At 39.1% G+C, this 17,725-nt stretch overlaps 1 protein-coding gene across 4 annotated transcripts in view; it reads right to left on the reverse strand.

The window, feature by feature from the left end:
* Positions 1-569: 569 nt before the first annotated feature.
* Positions 570-17,725, reverse strand: part of LOC139453156 (histone-lysine N-methyltransferase NSD2-like) — a 29,879-nt gene continuing 12,723 nt past the window's right edge. For all 4 annotated transcript variants that reach the window (XM_071234786.1, XM_071234785.1, XM_071234783.1 and 1 more), the window contains exons 8-19: positions 16,380-16,580; positions 16,004-16,183; positions 15,353-15,509; positions 14,610-14,738; positions 13,599-13,675; positions 12,810-12,922; positions 11,782-12,051; positions 11,308-11,429; positions 10,787-10,923; positions 9,283-9,389; positions 7,427-7,628; positions 570-5,137 (exon numbers count right to left, since the gene is read on the reverse strand). In XM_071234786.1, the coding sequence (XP_071090887.1) occupies positions 4,404-5,137; positions 7,427-7,628; positions 9,283-9,389; positions 10,787-10,923; positions 11,308-11,429; positions 11,782-12,051; positions 12,810-12,922; positions 13,599-13,675; positions 14,610-14,738; positions 15,353-15,509; positions 16,004-16,183; positions 16,380-16,580 (2,429 nt within the window). In that variant the 3' untranslated portion in view covers positions 570-4,403. The remainder of the gene's footprint in view (positions 5,138-7,426; positions 7,629-9,282; positions 9,390-10,786; positions 10,924-11,307; positions 11,430-11,781; positions 12,052-12,809; positions 12,923-13,598; positions 13,676-14,609; positions 14,739-15,352; positions 15,510-16,003; positions 16,184-16,379; positions 16,581-17,725) is intronic.

Below are 17,725 nucleotides of genomic sequence, written 5' to 3' on the forward strand. Positions count from 1 at the left end.
CTGTTTGTGGTTAGCAATTTGACTGGCTATCACAAGAACAAGTGATCCCCTTGTTGGAGTAGCATTGGGGAGTGCAGGAGCCCTAGTCAAACTGACATTACATCATCTACCCTGTTGGCGTTTTTATTAATCAAATGTCTCGACACTGATTTGTTTTTGTTCACGCACGCACGGACACACACAGAGCAAAATGTACATCATACTGCCTTGGACTACCAACTGGTGGTAAGAGCACTGATCGGTGCAGTTTGTTTTGTTGTTTAACACTACATGCAAGATTCCTGCTGTATAACTGTAGCTTGGCACTAATCCACAATTCAGTGATTTCCAGTGTCAGGGTACAATACACCCAAGTCGCCCAGCCTGACCACCCGATCCATCAGGTTGCTTCTTCAATATGCATAGGTTTCCGAGAACCAATTCTTACCCCACTCAATCAATATTGACTTTAGTAAGAACTGGTGTGAATTGATCGCCTGCTGTACATAGTGCCCAAAGTAATACAAGACCCAGTTTGCATGTCATCTCAGGGAATGAGAGGAAAATATATATAAATACAAGAACAATCATTTATTTCATAATCATCCATTTATTTCATTCTTTACAGTCTACAAACCAACATGACAGCATTGCCCCTGCAATCAACGAGTTTTAAAACGTTAACAATTAACAAGCAGGATTTGGCTAAGAAGCGGAGACCTCGAGAAAGTTAAGTGACATCTCACATCACTCCAGGTAGTCACAAGCCACTGAAGTGTGTGTCAAACTCAAAGATTATTTACTTGGTTCACATGATGGAAGAGAAGCTTTTTCAGACAGAATAATTTCTAGGATCTTGTGTGAGAAAGAATTCACACTGACCACACAATTATATACAATTTAATACCACAAAGATATACATTTAACTAAAGTAATGACTTGCTTGCCCCAGAAAGCTTTAGGACCTTCGGCAGCATTAAATTCAAACTTCTTTAATCCCTTTCACACACTTTTGAAAGCATTAAAGAGGACATGAGACGAAATACAGACATTTCTCTTGTCCAAAAGCAACTTTTAGTCATACTGTTCAAAACAAGAATTTTAATCTAGCAAGACACTATACATCTAAATTCCACAGTACTGCAACTAGGCCTCTTTGACAGATATGAAAATAATGTAATCAAAAAATAATTAAGATACGATTGGCAGACCTTTTCTTGAACAGAACAGTTTGACATTATCTCGCATTTGTCTTCCAGTTTACCAGTCTCTGGACATACATTTCTCTTTTTCTGCATCAAAACCTCATTATCTCCCTGATCTTCTTGGTCCCTTCATCTTCGAGATAACTTCGGTTCAGTGCATTCAACAAAAGCACACTTGGCGAAGTTGCTCGTGAACCTTGAGTTTCACCTAGAATGCAGTTCAGTCCTTTACACCAAAGCTCCTTGTCTGTTCCTAGAGCTTCAGTGGGAAACATTTACCTCAATATTTCTGGTGCCAACATTAGAAATTTTGTAACTTGTTTGAAATATTTTGAAGATTATCACTGATATTAAACCATTACAAATCATTTTCCACTTGACATGAAAATAATCATTTTGAAATATCCATTTTGGCTTGGGGACTTATCAGGAAAACTGCGACATGTCATGCATAATGATCCATTGCTTCTTAACTGAGATATTTGGGGGCTTCAACATTGAACAATATCTGATTTAACACACCAGCAAGGTTAGCTGTGCTATTACAGGAACTGTACACTCCCCTGGAGTGGCAGGATTTTATCCAAATATTTCAATCTTTGATAGTTAGTAAAATGTCTGGATAAAATCCCAGCCTGGACAATTAAATATTGCTTTATATACATTGGAAAAAAAAGATGGATGTTGACAGACAAGTCATACCTTTTATTCAGTCTGTAATTACCAACTGTTTCAGAAACACACGTTATTCTATTCAACAAAGTTAGTGCACTGTTCATACAAGGAACAAACATACTTGGAGTTCAAAGGCTGCCTCACCAGAACATCTTGCATGAAAGAATTAAATATCAGATTTGGAGCAACATTTTGCCTGCTGGGGGAGGCAAGGGAAGGCCACCTGCTTTTAAGTGCTCAAAAAGTCAATGTTTGAGAAACTGTTTTGTTTACATTTGACCCTCATCAGTGTTTAAAATGGAGGGGTCCTGGTGTGCTTGACGTCTTTGGAATTTGAATCAAGGGCCATAAATATACCACTTTTAACATAAAGACTGACCCCAGACTTTTTCAGGTTTAACGTCAAGCCCTGTCTACATTCTGATTTAACACAACAGCACATTATTGATTCATTGTATCCTAGAAGACCAAAGACTGTGCTGGGTTGGAATGGTCCAGTTGTACCTTCATGGCACAATAAAATGACCCACAAAGAAAGGTGACCCACAATAAACAGAAAAATAATCCTTACCCTGATAGCCCTTGTGAATGATTGAGAGACAATCAACTTAGTTAACTCTGCTTTCAAAGGAATTCCAGACATATCTTGCCAGGGGGTCACCAACTTAAGATTCACAGTCAGTACCCTTTTTGGTAATTGGACTTTGGTCTTCTGCATGAAAAGTGATGCTTGAACGAATGAGTGAACAGGTTTGTGCTAAAGATCTTAGATGTATCACAGCAAGAGCTACGGTTTGTAGCCAGGAGACCTTCACAGACCTGAGCACGAGTCAGCCTTTGATCATCAACGTTTTGGGCAAATGGACTTTACAACAATCTCTTACTTTATTTCTTAGTTGTTCAGAGCACTAAATTGGTTAAACATGGTATGGAAAAAATATATTCAAATCTTCACAGCCAAAAGAAAAGGGAAGAGATGTTCTCATACTACTTCCAGTTCGGAGGACGAAAGTGCATCATCCATGCAATTCCTTTGTGTATATTTATCAACAATGGAAAATAAACCCAGCAGTTTTGCTCCCGTAAAGGCAGTATATGATATACTGTATTTTGAACATATATTCTTTACAAAACACTTGACGTGATTCTTTCATTCAAAACCTAAATAAAAACAAGGTTGAAACCATGAAGAAAATAATGGGAAAAATAATAATCAGATTTTAACAACTTGTAGAACTTTACAAAAGATGCTTGATAACACTGACTTCTTAAAAGTCGAGAAGTACAGTCTTACTAAATCAAAGAATTATTTTACAAGCGAATTCAAAAAACAGACACAATTAAGACAATTTGTTCACAGGCACACAGCTTCAGACAGTTACTTTTGTTCATGCGTGACTTTTCAATGAGAAATGACAAGGAATCATCTCATCTACCTTTGAAGAATGAAACTTTTTTTTCAGTCTTAAATATACAAGTACATATTCATACACTATCAACACTATGATACACAGATTAAAATGAGTTTTTTCAATGCAAATGGGTTGGTATGACAAAACATGTGATAGTACCTTGACCAGATCTGGGACTTAACTTCTATCAAAATAAGCAGGGTAACACTAAACAACTATGTGCCATATCCTGAACAGTGTGTCGTTTCTTTTAGGACCAACATTGTAATATACAACCATTGTCGACTTATTCTCCCTAAAATGTCCTCTCAAATCAAAAGACCATGGAAACGAGTAGCCTGTGCCTTAGAAATAAATTAAGAACTTCTAAAATCTAGCGAGATATTGTCAAGGTACTAAAACATGATGATTGAACAGGATACATGGTTACCATGGTAACTGAAGATAGCAGAACCAGATGGGCCAATGACTCACATAAGACAATTTGGCCTTGAACTTCCCTCTTCAGCAAACGGCTATATACAAATTAGACAAATGATCTGGGGGTAGAAGGTTTAGCTGCAGTTGACACAAACATGTTTATACAAGTTAATGGCCTATAACATGTAATTCTTTTGCAGTACAGACCAAAGATTTCTTCAAAATATCTACCTTACGAATTTTAAACTTTCTAAACCTCAACGTTCTCTGAAGCAGAGTACGCAATACACTGCTCTGACAAGGCCAAGCTAGTGTTGCACCCCGTTAATAAAATACTGCAGCCACTTCACGACGAGGTGACACCAAAACCTGACATCCCATTATTCTCATGGGGACTGAAGCCAGATCTTCCGTGTGATGAGCAAACACTATCCACTACACTACCCCACTGCCCTTTATCTACGAATGTTTGGTGTAAACTCAGTGAGTATAAATACTATCTTCCCAACATGTTCTTCACACAAAGTTAGCTCATTTGCAAGTTGTTCCCTACTACTCACTGTCAAATGGGGTCTGATTTATCAAGGCCCAAGTTCTGTTATCTCCCATGGACGTGTGTCAGATCTGAATCCCTGACCGCCATACTGGATGATTCAATTGTTATAAAATGGCTTTAAAACTTATGAGTGAGTCTATTAACAAGTGAAGTTGTCTAAAATTTAGGAATGTCAATCACTAGATTAAAATGCTCATCATCACTATCGTCAAACAATGGTGCCACTGGCAGCCCGTCCTTAATATTTGTATCGGGCAATGCATTTCCACTGTTCTTTTTCGGCCGACCTCGGCCCTTGCTGTTTCCTGAGTTAGCTTTAGGTATTGTAGATTTGTCGTCTTTCTGTCCGTTGTCATTTTCCGTTGGCAATTTTGCACGGATGTTGGCCTTTCGTGCCGAATTCACAACTGTCTTATATTTTCGCTTTTCTTGTTGTTGAGGAAGATTTCGAGGGTAATTTCCAACGGGTGGTTTTCTTTCGACAGTCAAACCTGATTTTGCTGGGTGTGGAACTGGAGTTTTATTGTCACTTTCTTTCAGAACAGATTCAGAAATGGAATTCTCTTTCACTGAGTTCTCCTTCTCACTTTTGACACTGGTGTCCATTTCTTCGCCTTCAAAGTCTTTGACACATGCAAAGTCTTTCTCATCCTTCACCGAGGCTGCATCAACGTAGGAATCACTCGCCGATGTTTCAGACATATTGTCTACAGGACCACATGTTTTGCCTTCAAGAATGTCACCATGGTCCGAACACACGAGAGCTCCCTCCACATTGAAAATGTTGTCTTCAATATGACCGTTACAGAAAGAATTGGGGCACTCGGAACACACCTTCCTGGCGACCTTGCCACAGATGTCACAGTGGTGCCATGGGCACAGCCACTTACCTGAAACACAACAAAACATTACATGTCGGAAAAGTAGGACACAGAATTCTAGTTGTGTGATGTACAAGCGACTACACTGTCAATACTTCCTGGGTCTTCTGTACGTTGCATGTGAGGTGAAATAGGGTTTAACGTCGCGTCCAAGATTATTGCACTTATATAGCGACGTGTGCGTGTGCGTGTGCGTGTGCATGTACTAGTCCGGAACCGATGCCGATTTAAAGTGCTAGCTCACTGAGATACAATGCCGCAGTTTAACATGAATACCCCACTCAGACACAGTATACTGACTCCTAGTCCTTGTTTTAGCCTCTTAATGCCGAGCGCCAGACAGAATAACAACAAGTACCATTTTTTAACATCTTATGGTATGACGCGGCCGGGGATCAAACCCCGGACCTTCCGCTTTCCGGGCAGACGCTCTACCACTAGACCACAGAGAAAACCAGCATGTGCTCTGACCAATGAGTGCTGAAAACCTTGGCACTTTGTCTTGTGCAATATGTCTCATAGCCCTACAGACTCTACTCTACACATTGCTTCAATATAAGGCAGCAAAAGGGTTCACCTAAATTTCATGCAATAGGGAACCTTTGCCTTCCATGAGATATACGTGTCCTCATTTCCTAACCAAACCAAAGACAAACACGCATCACATAGAACTGTATGTATACATGGTGGACCGAGGAATACATCAGTAATTATAAGACATAAGGATGAACTACTTCATTATTATAAATAGGTGTACAATTTCGGTGTAGGTTCTTACACCGTTATCATTTTCTTGATAGCAGTGTAAGAACCTATACCGAATTGTTAATTGTAATTAAGAGGTTGTTCATCAATTTATCTTATTACTTAGTACTCCAACTGGTAAATGCCTATCAAAGAATTATAGGGGAACATAGTGTACACAAACCCATGCAGTATTGACGCTGAAGAGGCTAATGCCTTAATTACTTAGAACTTGTTTGACACCACACTCAGCTATATTCCAGCTATATCACGGCAACTTGTAATCAAATCTGGACAAGACAATAAACAGTTTGATATGAGTTGTTCATTTGTTATTTAATGCCGCACTCAGCACTATTCCAGCTATATGACAGTGTTCTGTAAATAATCGAGTCTGGATCAGACAATCCTGTGATTGACATCATGAGCATCAATCTATGCAAATGGGATAAGATGACATGCATCAACCAAGTTGGCGAGCCTGACAAACCACTCCAGATAGTCGCCTTCTACAGGCGAACATGGGTTGCTGAAGACCTCTTCGGTCATGGTTTTGATTACTTGATCGACAACATGCATAGTTTACCGGGGACCTATTCTAACCTGGATCCTAACAAGGGTGGGACAGTTATTTTGTAGTTGCTTACCAATATTGGGTATAAGTGTATACTTTTCAGAATTGTAGTTATTTAAACAGTTAATATATAGGTAGTCAAAATTATTAAATACTTTGGAATTGCTAGATACCATGATCATGTAATAAATACATCACATTCTAATGAATATAAAATAATGCTAATAGGCCTTAGTTTACTTAAGCATTGAGTTAAGCATATTAAAGTGTTTGCTGTGATTTTCTGGCTGCCTGTATTATCTACAATTCTGCTTTCATACAGTCAACTCTTGATAAAACTAAACCAAACATACCAAGGCAATAATCAATACGTCATCCACTTCAGTACATGGAACCATGGAGCTAGTTTTATCAAGAGTTGATTGTATTGAATATCAGCAAAAACTTGGTCTTAAGTGGCTCAAACGTGATCAATTGTAATTTTCATTTCAGTGACAATGTCCCTGTGTTTGAAATCCTTCAAATGCCCAGTGTCAAGTAGAGTGCAATTCACTCTTTGAAGGCCTCCTTCTATACATAATTTCCGATTTACTACCTTTTTTCAATAGTGCACACTGAAATATAACCACCAAATTTGAATCTTCTTACAAAATTGTAACCCCTTTTCAAGTTGTTTTTAAATAAAACAATTTCTCAAGCAAAGGTATCCAAATTCAATACCTTTAGAACTTGTATTTATTGTGCTTCTGTAAAATTCTTATCAAAATATATTGTGCATGACCAATAAAGGGCCACATTTCAAAATGTTCTCCAAAATCCAGGTAAGAATAACCATTAATTCCCTTTTTCAAAAAGATAGTTAACATCATGCTATTTGAACTATCTACAAACTCTGACATGCTGATTAGTCAGAAAAAGGGGAAATCTTCATCACCAACCTCACAACCACCCAAGCCACCTGCGACCCAGCTTTATCTTACCATGTGGTGGTTTGGCTAGGTTGAGACACTGTAGATGATAGGACTTCGGACAGTTGGGTTTATCGCACATGACAAGTTCGCCTCCTTCTCCGCACCTAAAACATTCATCCTCGTGTTCCTTCTTCACTTCCATTTTCTTCCTCTTGCGTTTCTTCTTCTGCTGCTCCTTTGACCTCTTCTCGTTCGCTACCGCTGCTGCAGTCTAAAATAAGGTGTCCGGATTAGACTTAGCTGTAAGGCAGTCAGTTTTTATGCTTGTTTGTTTCGCTGTTCAACGCCGCACTCATCAATATTCTGGCTAAATGACAGTGGCATGTAAATATTTGTGTCTGGACCTGACAATCCAGTGGTTGACATCATGAGCATCCATCTATGCAATTGGATAAGCTAGCATGATTCAACCAAGACAGCGAGCCTGACCACCCAATCCCATTAGTCATCATACGCCTGCGCCTTGTGGAAGGCATATCAAAAGTGATGCAGACCATTTTGGTTAAACCTACAAGCATAGGAATAGTGATGACAGACCGAGAATCACTATCTATCATAATAATCTATCATCAGCAGATCCTGGTATGGCCAAAGGAAGTAGTTCTGTATCGCAAATTATCTTTCGAAAAAATGCTTTTCTATCTCTGACTATCAGTACAGGGACCTATCTAGGATTCCAAAGAAATTGCCCCCGCCATTAAAATTGGAAAAAATATTCGGAGTACTGTTCATAACATTAGTTCTTACTACAATAACATGAAATATTTAAATTCAAAAACAGAAATATTTTTACCCACATATGCAGTAGACTTGTGGCTCAATATCCGCCCCTGAGCAGATCTAGAAAGATCTTAGCAGAGCATGAAATAACTCAGATACACAACTAGTCCAACAATTCCTGTCCAAACCATGTCAGGTGTCACTCTCTGAACTTGCGGACCAGGTTTTTACCACCTGACAATACAACTCGAACTGTATGGAATCGCTTCTCTCAATATCAAAATCCCTACAATTTTCGCCATATGTTTTGCCTGTTTCCCCTAGGACTCTGACAGCAGCAGGAAAGGTGCATATTTTCATAAAATACACAAAGTACAGAGCTCCAGATAAGCTTTTGGTGTTGTGGGTATTTTACCCATGCATTTTAAAATCATTGGGTATGAGTAATTCTATCTGGGTATTTAAATTTCTGTAACCCACTAGTTTTTACACATGTGGGTTTCTAAGTTAAACATTTAAAAACACTATTCATCTAGTCCCTGCAAACTGGTGTCGTGAGGGTTCGAGAGCTTTATAGGACTCAAAAATACCAAGAAACTTCTACAAGAAAGTGTGATGGCAAATGATCATGATGTAACTGTCATCGTGGAGTTTGGCAAGGTTGACGGAATGCCCGTTTATAATTTCAAAATAATTAAGTTGCTGATTTGCTAATCGAATACGCAGGGTTACTTCACAATATATTGATGATACGCACAAGTTATATTTTTGTAGCGTATCTGTAATGTAATCACAATTACTCAATTAATTTTTGGATGCTTGCATACAAATTTTATTTTTCAAAAACCCCATAGTATAAAACTCTGCGTATTCACCCAAATTCAACTTGTAGTCCTGTATTTCTTTACAGATCTTTATTCACAGGCATTACATGAACTACTACAGTTAAAAATGCTTTAAAAAGTTGCCACATTTTTTTTAATTGTTAATTAGACATGTTTGTTTGAGCAGTATGCAATAGACATAGTAGAAAGCGCCTGAAACAGTATTTAAGCACAATGCCCCCCCCCAAAAGCAATACCCAACGTGTATGATAACGATGGAGCAAATACTCAATGGCTGCAACGTGAGGTCTGGTAATTTACCTTTGGTCGGACTCCCAGGAAGCCGCTGCAGTTGGCAGCTCCACAGCCACAGGTCTTCTTGTCATTACCCAGGCAGTCCAGGTTGTAGTTGAATGTCAGCTCAGATCCTGAAAGAATGGACATGTGACGGTGTAAATATTAGGGCCGTTATGATTCACTCGTATATTCGGTGAATCAAACCGTAACCATTCATGAATTTCATTCGTTATTCGTGGCTACTAGAATCAAATATTTATGAATATGCAATCATTTACTACCCATTAGCTAAAAACATCCATAAGAACATAATATGCATAGATTTCTTCAAAGACAACACTCTTTCAATATTTAATTTGACAGGAATGTGGTCACTGGTCATTGTGGCATTTGAGCAGATACTAGTACCTGGATAAGTGCAGTATATTCGTATTCGTGATACGAATCGTATTCGCCTCAGTGTATTCTCTGCAGCCCTAGTAAATATCTACCAATCAGTGTTACCAAAGAATGGACAAATTCCTCTTGGACACTTAAAACCAGCATATCTAAGTTTCATTGACAGCAATCATCCAGAAACAAAATACAACTATTTCCTATTCCTGATCAGACTTTCGGGTTGAAAATAATTACTTGCTGAAATTACTGTGAAACCTCAAACTCATTATACTTGATACTGTTTGAGACTATGATACTTAATTCTCTCATCCAATCTCTCATACTCAAATTTTGATGTCTCGATCCGCCGAGATCTAACAAATCTTTCACTTTCTGATCAGCTAATTAGTACAGAGGAGAAGCACTACTGATTTCTCTGTCTAAAAAAAAAACCCAAAAAAAACACACAAAAAACAGCCCCAAGCTATATTTGTAGCTAAATATACATTATGTATCATCTTAGTGTCATGTCATTGGTTGAAGGGTTTACTTTCAAAGAAACGTTTGTGTTCTGTTTTGTTTTTTTGCAATGGTCATTTCTGATTCAAGGTGGTCTAGAAATTGAAAAAGAACGGTTCTCATCTGATTGGCATTCTTACTTTGAAAGTGAGGATATTTGTATGTCTTGGTTCTGCAAATCAGTTGTTGAATACATGATGTATGATGACATAAACAACCTCAGTCACATGTTCTTATCACCTGATCCTCAGTGTTGTCATCACTGATGACAGAGAGGATACTGGTGACCAGTTCTTACACAGAATTCTCAAAAGGATCTGCATTTATAGCCATCAGTCTGCAACTTAGTGACTCCATCAGCCACCAGTCCAAAGCAAGAGTCAAGGGATAATTCCTACCATCTTTCAGCTCAGGTAGTGAATGCCATAATATAAACATCAAAATCCATTGAAAATGATGCAGAAGTTCAGGCAGGTAGATTGAACACAATTTCAGGCAGGTATATTGAACACAAGTTCAGGCAGGTAGATTGAACACAAGTTCAGGCAGGTAGATTGAACACAAGTTCAGGCAGGTAGATTCAAAATGGTTTTGTCCCAGAAACAAGCCCACATGTGTTGCATAGACTCACCTGCTGGGACATCCTTCAGAGCAAACAGTCCAACCCTGATGTCACCGTTCACTGTCCACTTCTGTGTCTCACAGTTAGGCGAACATGAGTGATTCATGAAGCGAGACAAGTTACCCTTCGGACATGCATCAATTATTCTGAAACAAAGCATTAGAAAGCTGCATTTTCTCACATCTTTTAAAATAATAATAATGAAAACATTATTCTTATGGCCTTGAAGTTTTTAGATTGTAAGAGGATTTGGCCAAATATCAATGCTCAAGATTCTGAAGCATGTTGGGAGCTTGATCACAATTGACCTCTTCTGAAGTTGACAGGGTTTAGTGTGAGTGAGTATGGTTTTACAACGCTTTCAGCAATATTCCAGGAATATCTATGTGGGAATCAAACCCAAGCCTTCGAGTGACTACTTTCACCACTAGGCTACCCAACCACCCCTACAAGGTGAGAAGAAACACTGCTAGCTAACAAGGTAAGCAGTGGTCAATGAACCCTTTTCAGGACCACTGAGTGATACATACCTATTTTTATCAAGAGTTAACATATAAAAGTTGGAGATGTTGTCTTCATGAGCTTGTTTTATTCTTCTCTTGCATTCCTCTTCATCGATCAGATCCCCGACGTACTCATTAACAAACTGACCCTGGAAAAATTACAGATAGAATCTTGATGAAACTATGATTGTAAGGTAGACAAGAAGTCTAGTCTAGTCCATATATAAAGAGTGTGCCTGGAGAAGATATGAAACACAGATATACGGAGCGTGTTTTAGTTGTTCTACACTGCACTCAGCCATATTCCTGTTATATGACAGTAGGTATGAAGCAGACAATCCAGTGACAGATGTTATGAGCAAAGATCCATCAAGTCTGACGATTCATTAAGTCACATCTTCGTCCAACATGGGAACTAATTTTACCTCTGAATCCTCCATGAGCTCTATGTGACTGTGACTGTGACTATCAACTTCAATACGAACAAGCTCAATCCCAAACCTTTTTGACATCTTGTAGTGTCTTGAGTCCCCATCCTCGGCTGCTGGTCTTGAAGCTTGTTGACTCTGGATACTGCCTTTTTTGAAAGCGTTGGTTTTGGCACTTGTCCCCCGCTGGACAGGTCGTGGGGTGGCACTCGTACATGAGTATTGTGTTTAGGCAGTTGGCCTCAGGAGTACAGGGGTTGGGCATGTCCGGTGTGCATTCACATCTCGGGATGTTCGCCAACTCTGCTTTATGGACTATCACGTTTCCAATAGGAACATTTGCCTGGAAGAAACAAATTTATGTTGACTCAAAATGTCTCTAGACAGTAACGATCAATTTTGACGTATGACTCATCAACAGCCAGGTAACACAGTGTTACCACCAAATCTCCTATCCATTCTACCAATGAATCCCCATGAGGTCATTGGCAATAGATATTCAATGAAAATAAGAAATATTTATAATAACTAATGTCTTCAGCCAGTTTATCAATAATAAACTCAGGTGCAATATATAAGGTCTTCAGGCCAACAAAACCTGCAACACAGTGTTACGAACACAAGACGCTTACTTGATAGAGACAACGAGACTGATTATAATGGAAATTGGATCATGTGTCAGTTTATGATTCCACGTGCAGGCATACACTACTGTTGGGAACCGTTTCATTTGGGCGAATAGTGATTTTATATCACTTTAAACAGTATTTCTGTCAGATCATAGAATGTCATCTTGATGTGGATAAAAAGCCCCAATGAAGCAAACCAGGCTTCTACCACTTTGGTGAAACCCAAGCATGGGTATGGTGCTGACAAACCAAGAAACAATCAGGGAGAATCTGGATATTGAACCAACCATCTTAGGTTTCAGGCACACCTAAGAAACATTCTCTGCACAGGGAATTGTGTGGCTTAAAATGACTGGGCTACCTGTGCCTCTCAGCATCTCAGCATCTGAGATAACAAGACTGTAGACAATTGAATAAAACTTAACATGCAACATTCTTCTGTGACAGGTTAAGTCAAGTGTGGCAATCATACCTTGACAAATTTGAACGGAGCTGGCTTCTTGTCGTTTCTCTCTTGTTCCATCTGCTCCCTGTTCTCCTTGGCTTGTCTCCAGATCTTGAAGGCCTCAGTTGCTTCCTTCACACCTGAACATGGCATTTGTAAAATAAGCTTCAGAACATCAACAATCACGCTGTGAAAAAAGTCCAGCATGGAATGTAAGTCATGCGATGAAATATGTTCCAAAGACGATCATGTTTTTAGAAAATCAAAGGGAGGGAAAACTAAAAGTGATCACACAGGGCCTGTTACACCAGTAATCTTCTTTATTCATTGTAATAATTCCACACTCAAAAACTCAGGTACACAACAGTATCCTGTAAACAATACCAGAAAATCCGGTGATCGAAAATGATCCACACTGTCATCATCACTGTGTACAATGAAACGCAATGACCCTGACCATCCAAACCATTTTGTCGCCTCCTACGGCCAGCATTGGTTGCTGGGTACCCCTTCTACCCCAGAATCCCCAAAGGGGTACAACAGTAATCAATGAATAGGGAAAACAGGAAAAGTTGTGGAAAGATTATGGACAGTTCATATATACTAGCTTATCAGTCATTCAGGTCAATCGTTTAAAGTAAAACATAATCATGGTGAAAATATTTGCCTCATCAGCAGTAATTTCAGTCAATAGTTGGCCATGAAAAGTTGAAGATGAGACTTGATTTCAAACACCACTACCTGACAGCTTCAAGATACTGTACAGTAATGAAATCTCAAGAGCTTTGACCCTACAGATATGACAAAGAAATCTACCTTTAGAGAAGATCTTAGCAATGCCCTTTGTTGTAGAGTCCCTGCTTCCTTTATCTCCTTCTTGGAACAAGAACACTCTGAAATGTGAAAGTGACACCTTAATTAAAAAGATTTCAAAGGAAAGCCACTTCATCACATAACAAGAAAATTTGAGGCACATAAGAATTCTGTTTGCTCATATAGTAGTGAATATGAACTATAAAAGAGAGACCTATAATGCCTGAAGAAGAGATAGGCACTTGAGCCCTTTTATGTCATCATGAAGAGAAAGGATTAAATGGGAAATTAATACACACAAAATGCCCCTTCTCTGGAAAAAATAGATAAGCAGTCACACTTTCATTGAAGTTTCAGTAGTTTTTGAGTTAACTTGTCTCCATTTTGCACAGTATGCACTAAGTTGAAAAGCATGTAGCAAAGGCAATAATTCTGAAAAAAATAAATGACGGGACTAATTCTCGAACTCAGTTTTGACAAGTATCTCTTAGAAAAACATGCAAACTTTCATTCATGTAACTTCAGTAGTTTCTGATAAAACTTGTCCCCCTTTCATGCAGTATGCACTAAGTTGAAAAGCACGGAACAAGGGTTATAACTCTGTAAAGAATAATTGACGGGACCAATTTTCAAACTCAGCCTTGACAAGTATCTCTTAGATAAGCATGCAAACTTTCATTCATGCAGCTTCAGTAGTTTCTGAGAAAACTTGGCTCCCATTTCACAAAGCATGAAGTTGAAAGATACGGAGCAAGGGCCATAACTCTATCAAAATGAATTTACATTAACAATTTTCAAACTCATTTGTGATCATGACCAGTAACATCAGTGTGTAAATTTCATTTCTGTCACTTAAATAATTTTTGAGAAAACCTCTGAGAACTGGACAAACACATGAACTACCCCACTTTGTGGCGGGTGATAATATTATTGATCGACGCCTATTTTGGGGAAAAAATGGAAGTTAAAAGGCAAATGAAGTAGGCCTCTAATCAGTTAACCTTCATATCTTACCTGCCCTGGTAGAGCCAGAAATAATCTCTAGATCCCAGGAACTTGACGGGGAACTCCCCAACATCGTGTGGCTTCTCCTGGATGTTTGTGGGTACATTGCGTGGATGACATATCTCCCCAGGCCACCATCTGTAACAATTAACAATTATTTTACACTTCCTGGCAAGGGCATCATCCATGTATGCGTACACAAGTTGCTACAGTTGCCAGTCGCTTAATTCAGAGTGGTTGAAAACTACTTGTTCATATGGTTTGAAGAACAGCACTGTTTGAAACCATGCATTAAAGACAAGAGGTTCACAACACCAGCAGTTAAGACTTAATGCATTCCCAGATTCAGTTCGTATTTGTTGACTGGTATTTCCGGAGTTGCGTGATCGCAGCTGCTAATGTTTCTGAGATGGGGGAAAACATCATGTCATTGGGAAACTTGAGTCTATGTTAGTAAACTTTGGGAGCCGTGCTTTGCCGCTATATTGTTAGTGCTGTATTGAAGAGCGCAATAGCGAGGGAACACTGTAGTATCACAGCAAACCTCAAGGATCCTTTTAAATTTGAAACATTGACCATACTGATGACTGCCTAATACTTGCCATACGAGTTTCTGTTACAAATATACAGATTGAACTCATTGTGGAGGTGACTGAATTGATGATATGTCAGATAGCAGTCCTTTCCTATTTTTAGACCCTGCTAAGAATCAAGCTTACAAATCTGGTCTAAAGCTTTCTGGATTTCTTTACCTGTAGTTTCCTAGCTTGACCCAAATGATGTCGCCATAGAGAGGTTTCTTCCCACTCCGACAGGTGTGGCAGTACCAGCTTCCTTGTGGGAAGTCAATCTTCAGACACTGGGCATGGAACGCTGCTGGGCAGCTCTCGCAACACAACAGCGTGCCACCTGCAATCAATTCACACATAGATCACATGTTCAAAGTAAATCTTAATATAGGCCACACATTTTTTATTTTTCATTTCTGGGCCAACCACCCCTATTGAAAAACAGCTGGAAAGGAAACATTAAACCCAATTTGTTTTTTATTATTATGTCTCCCGCTAGTAATATAGACACTCTCATACAATTTAAAATGTTATTTATAAATTCCATGTCTACATCACTATCGGTGATTCAAGAGGCCACCTGCAGTTTCAACTCCATGGCAGAATGAATTTCAAATAAATAAATAAATAAATGATTGACAGCTTTTATTATTTTTATTTTAACCGACTGTATGTGGTAAAGCTGGAATAAATCTGTGAAACATGAAAATGTGGCCTTAAGTACAATATAGTGTAATTCAGAAGAAGAAGAAATATTCTTTTCTGACATTTTCCATTAACATTAACCTAAATTGTTTTCCTGTTTTCATAAATGAAGAGACTTAGAGGACTTACCCTGGCTACATATAAAACACCAGCTGACATTGACATGGCTATGATGAGCCTGAGATTTCTTGGGTTGGAAATGGTTGCTACACACTATGTTAAGTCCTGCTAAGTTCTTGCTCCCCGCAGCGATACAGAAGTCTCCCACATGGTACGCCGTAGGGCAGCGGACACAGCGATATAAACGACCTGAAAAGGTACATCAAATAATTGGTTGACATAATTGATATAAAAATCACTGCCTCAAACAGTAGATGCACCAAAGCAAAAGGTTAAACCAATGGAGCATTAATAGTTGTCAATCCTCTCATTATTGGACTGTCACAAAGATTTCTGGTATTCTAACCTGGAATCCTTAGAGGTGTCCTGATTATTTCACACCAACCTTTGGCTGCCTTTGGGTTCTTGTTGTTTTCTGACACACACGTGGCACATGCATGCAGGGGACAGGTGAACTTCTTGCCCTCGACATGGGACTGGGGGTACTTGACAACACACTCCTCGTGGTAGAAGCGGCCGCACTGTGACACGGAGCAGCGCCGCACTTCTCCATCTGACTTCTTACAGGAGAAACACACATGGGTGCCTGGAAACATGCAGATAAATATATCAGGTTCACGGTCAAACCCTGATGAGCAAAAATTAACGTTGATACTAGTGCTAAATCATTTTCCCCCTTAAAACAAACCAACTTGTTTGTTCTTCAGTTTGTTCATCAATCTCAACAAAATCAGATCTTAGAGCTTGCTACCGCAAGAGTGAGTGAGTGAGTATGTTTTACGCCGCTTTTAGCAATATTCCAGCAATATCATGGCGGGGAACACCAGAAATGGGCTTCACACATTGTACCCATGTCGGGAATCAAACTCGGGTCTTCGGCGTGACGAGCAAACGCTTTAACCACTAGGCTACCCGACCGCCCCCACCTGCTACCGCAAGACAAAGATCTGAGGACATCCCATTACAGGTCATGTCAGAACAACCTTTCATCTGACCAAACAGGTTCTCTTATAAGACTGCCAAAGTGAAAGTCTATCTTTGTTCACTGATCATGCAACAGTAGGCATTCCGAACTACAGTTAAGGATTGTTCAACCAATTCAATGGGATAAATATTAGAAAGGGAAGCGACTTCTGCAATGGAAGGTGCCATTTTGAATCTAGTGCAATAAAGCTTGAGAAAGCTGCTTTCCAATTGGCTAATGTCCACTTCCTGTTAATCACTTCATTGGTCAGTCAAAGTTTGTGCAGGTCGCTCTGATGTGACCTGTAACAGGGTGTCCTCAGATTTTTGTGTAGGAGTAGAGAACACTATGAGCTACTTACAATGAGATTCATATGCTAATGAAATAAAGGGTCTGTTTTCATTTACCAAACTTTACAAGCATAAATTGGAACAGGCTGTTAGATTCTGGAAGGGAGATAACTCTGCACACATATTCACAACACACAAACTGGCCTAGAATGCCTCATGATCAGTGTCTGGGACCATATATACCATATCATACCTCCGTGTCAGAATGTTAAGAACTGATCTGTTCCCATGTTCTTGATAAAATGCATGTGGACTTCTGAGAGGGAGAATAAATTCCTTATACCCCGCTTCAAGGCAAAAGGCTGCACACTTTTTCCAATCAATGAGAGTGACGTGACATAGCACAAGCTAACCTCAGTTCAATCGAACAGCTTTTTTCTATCAATTTTGAATTTGTTATAATTCTTTTACAATGTC

The sequence above is a fragment of the Haliotis cracherodii genome, unplaced genomic scaffold (genome assembly GCF_022045235.1).
Source record: "Haliotis cracherodii isolate W230 unplaced genomic scaffold, xgHalCrac1.p SCAF_9, whole genome shotgun sequence".
Taxonomy (NCBI): Eukaryota; Metazoa; Mollusca; class Gastropoda; order Lepetellida; family Haliotidae; genus Haliotis; species Haliotis cracherodii.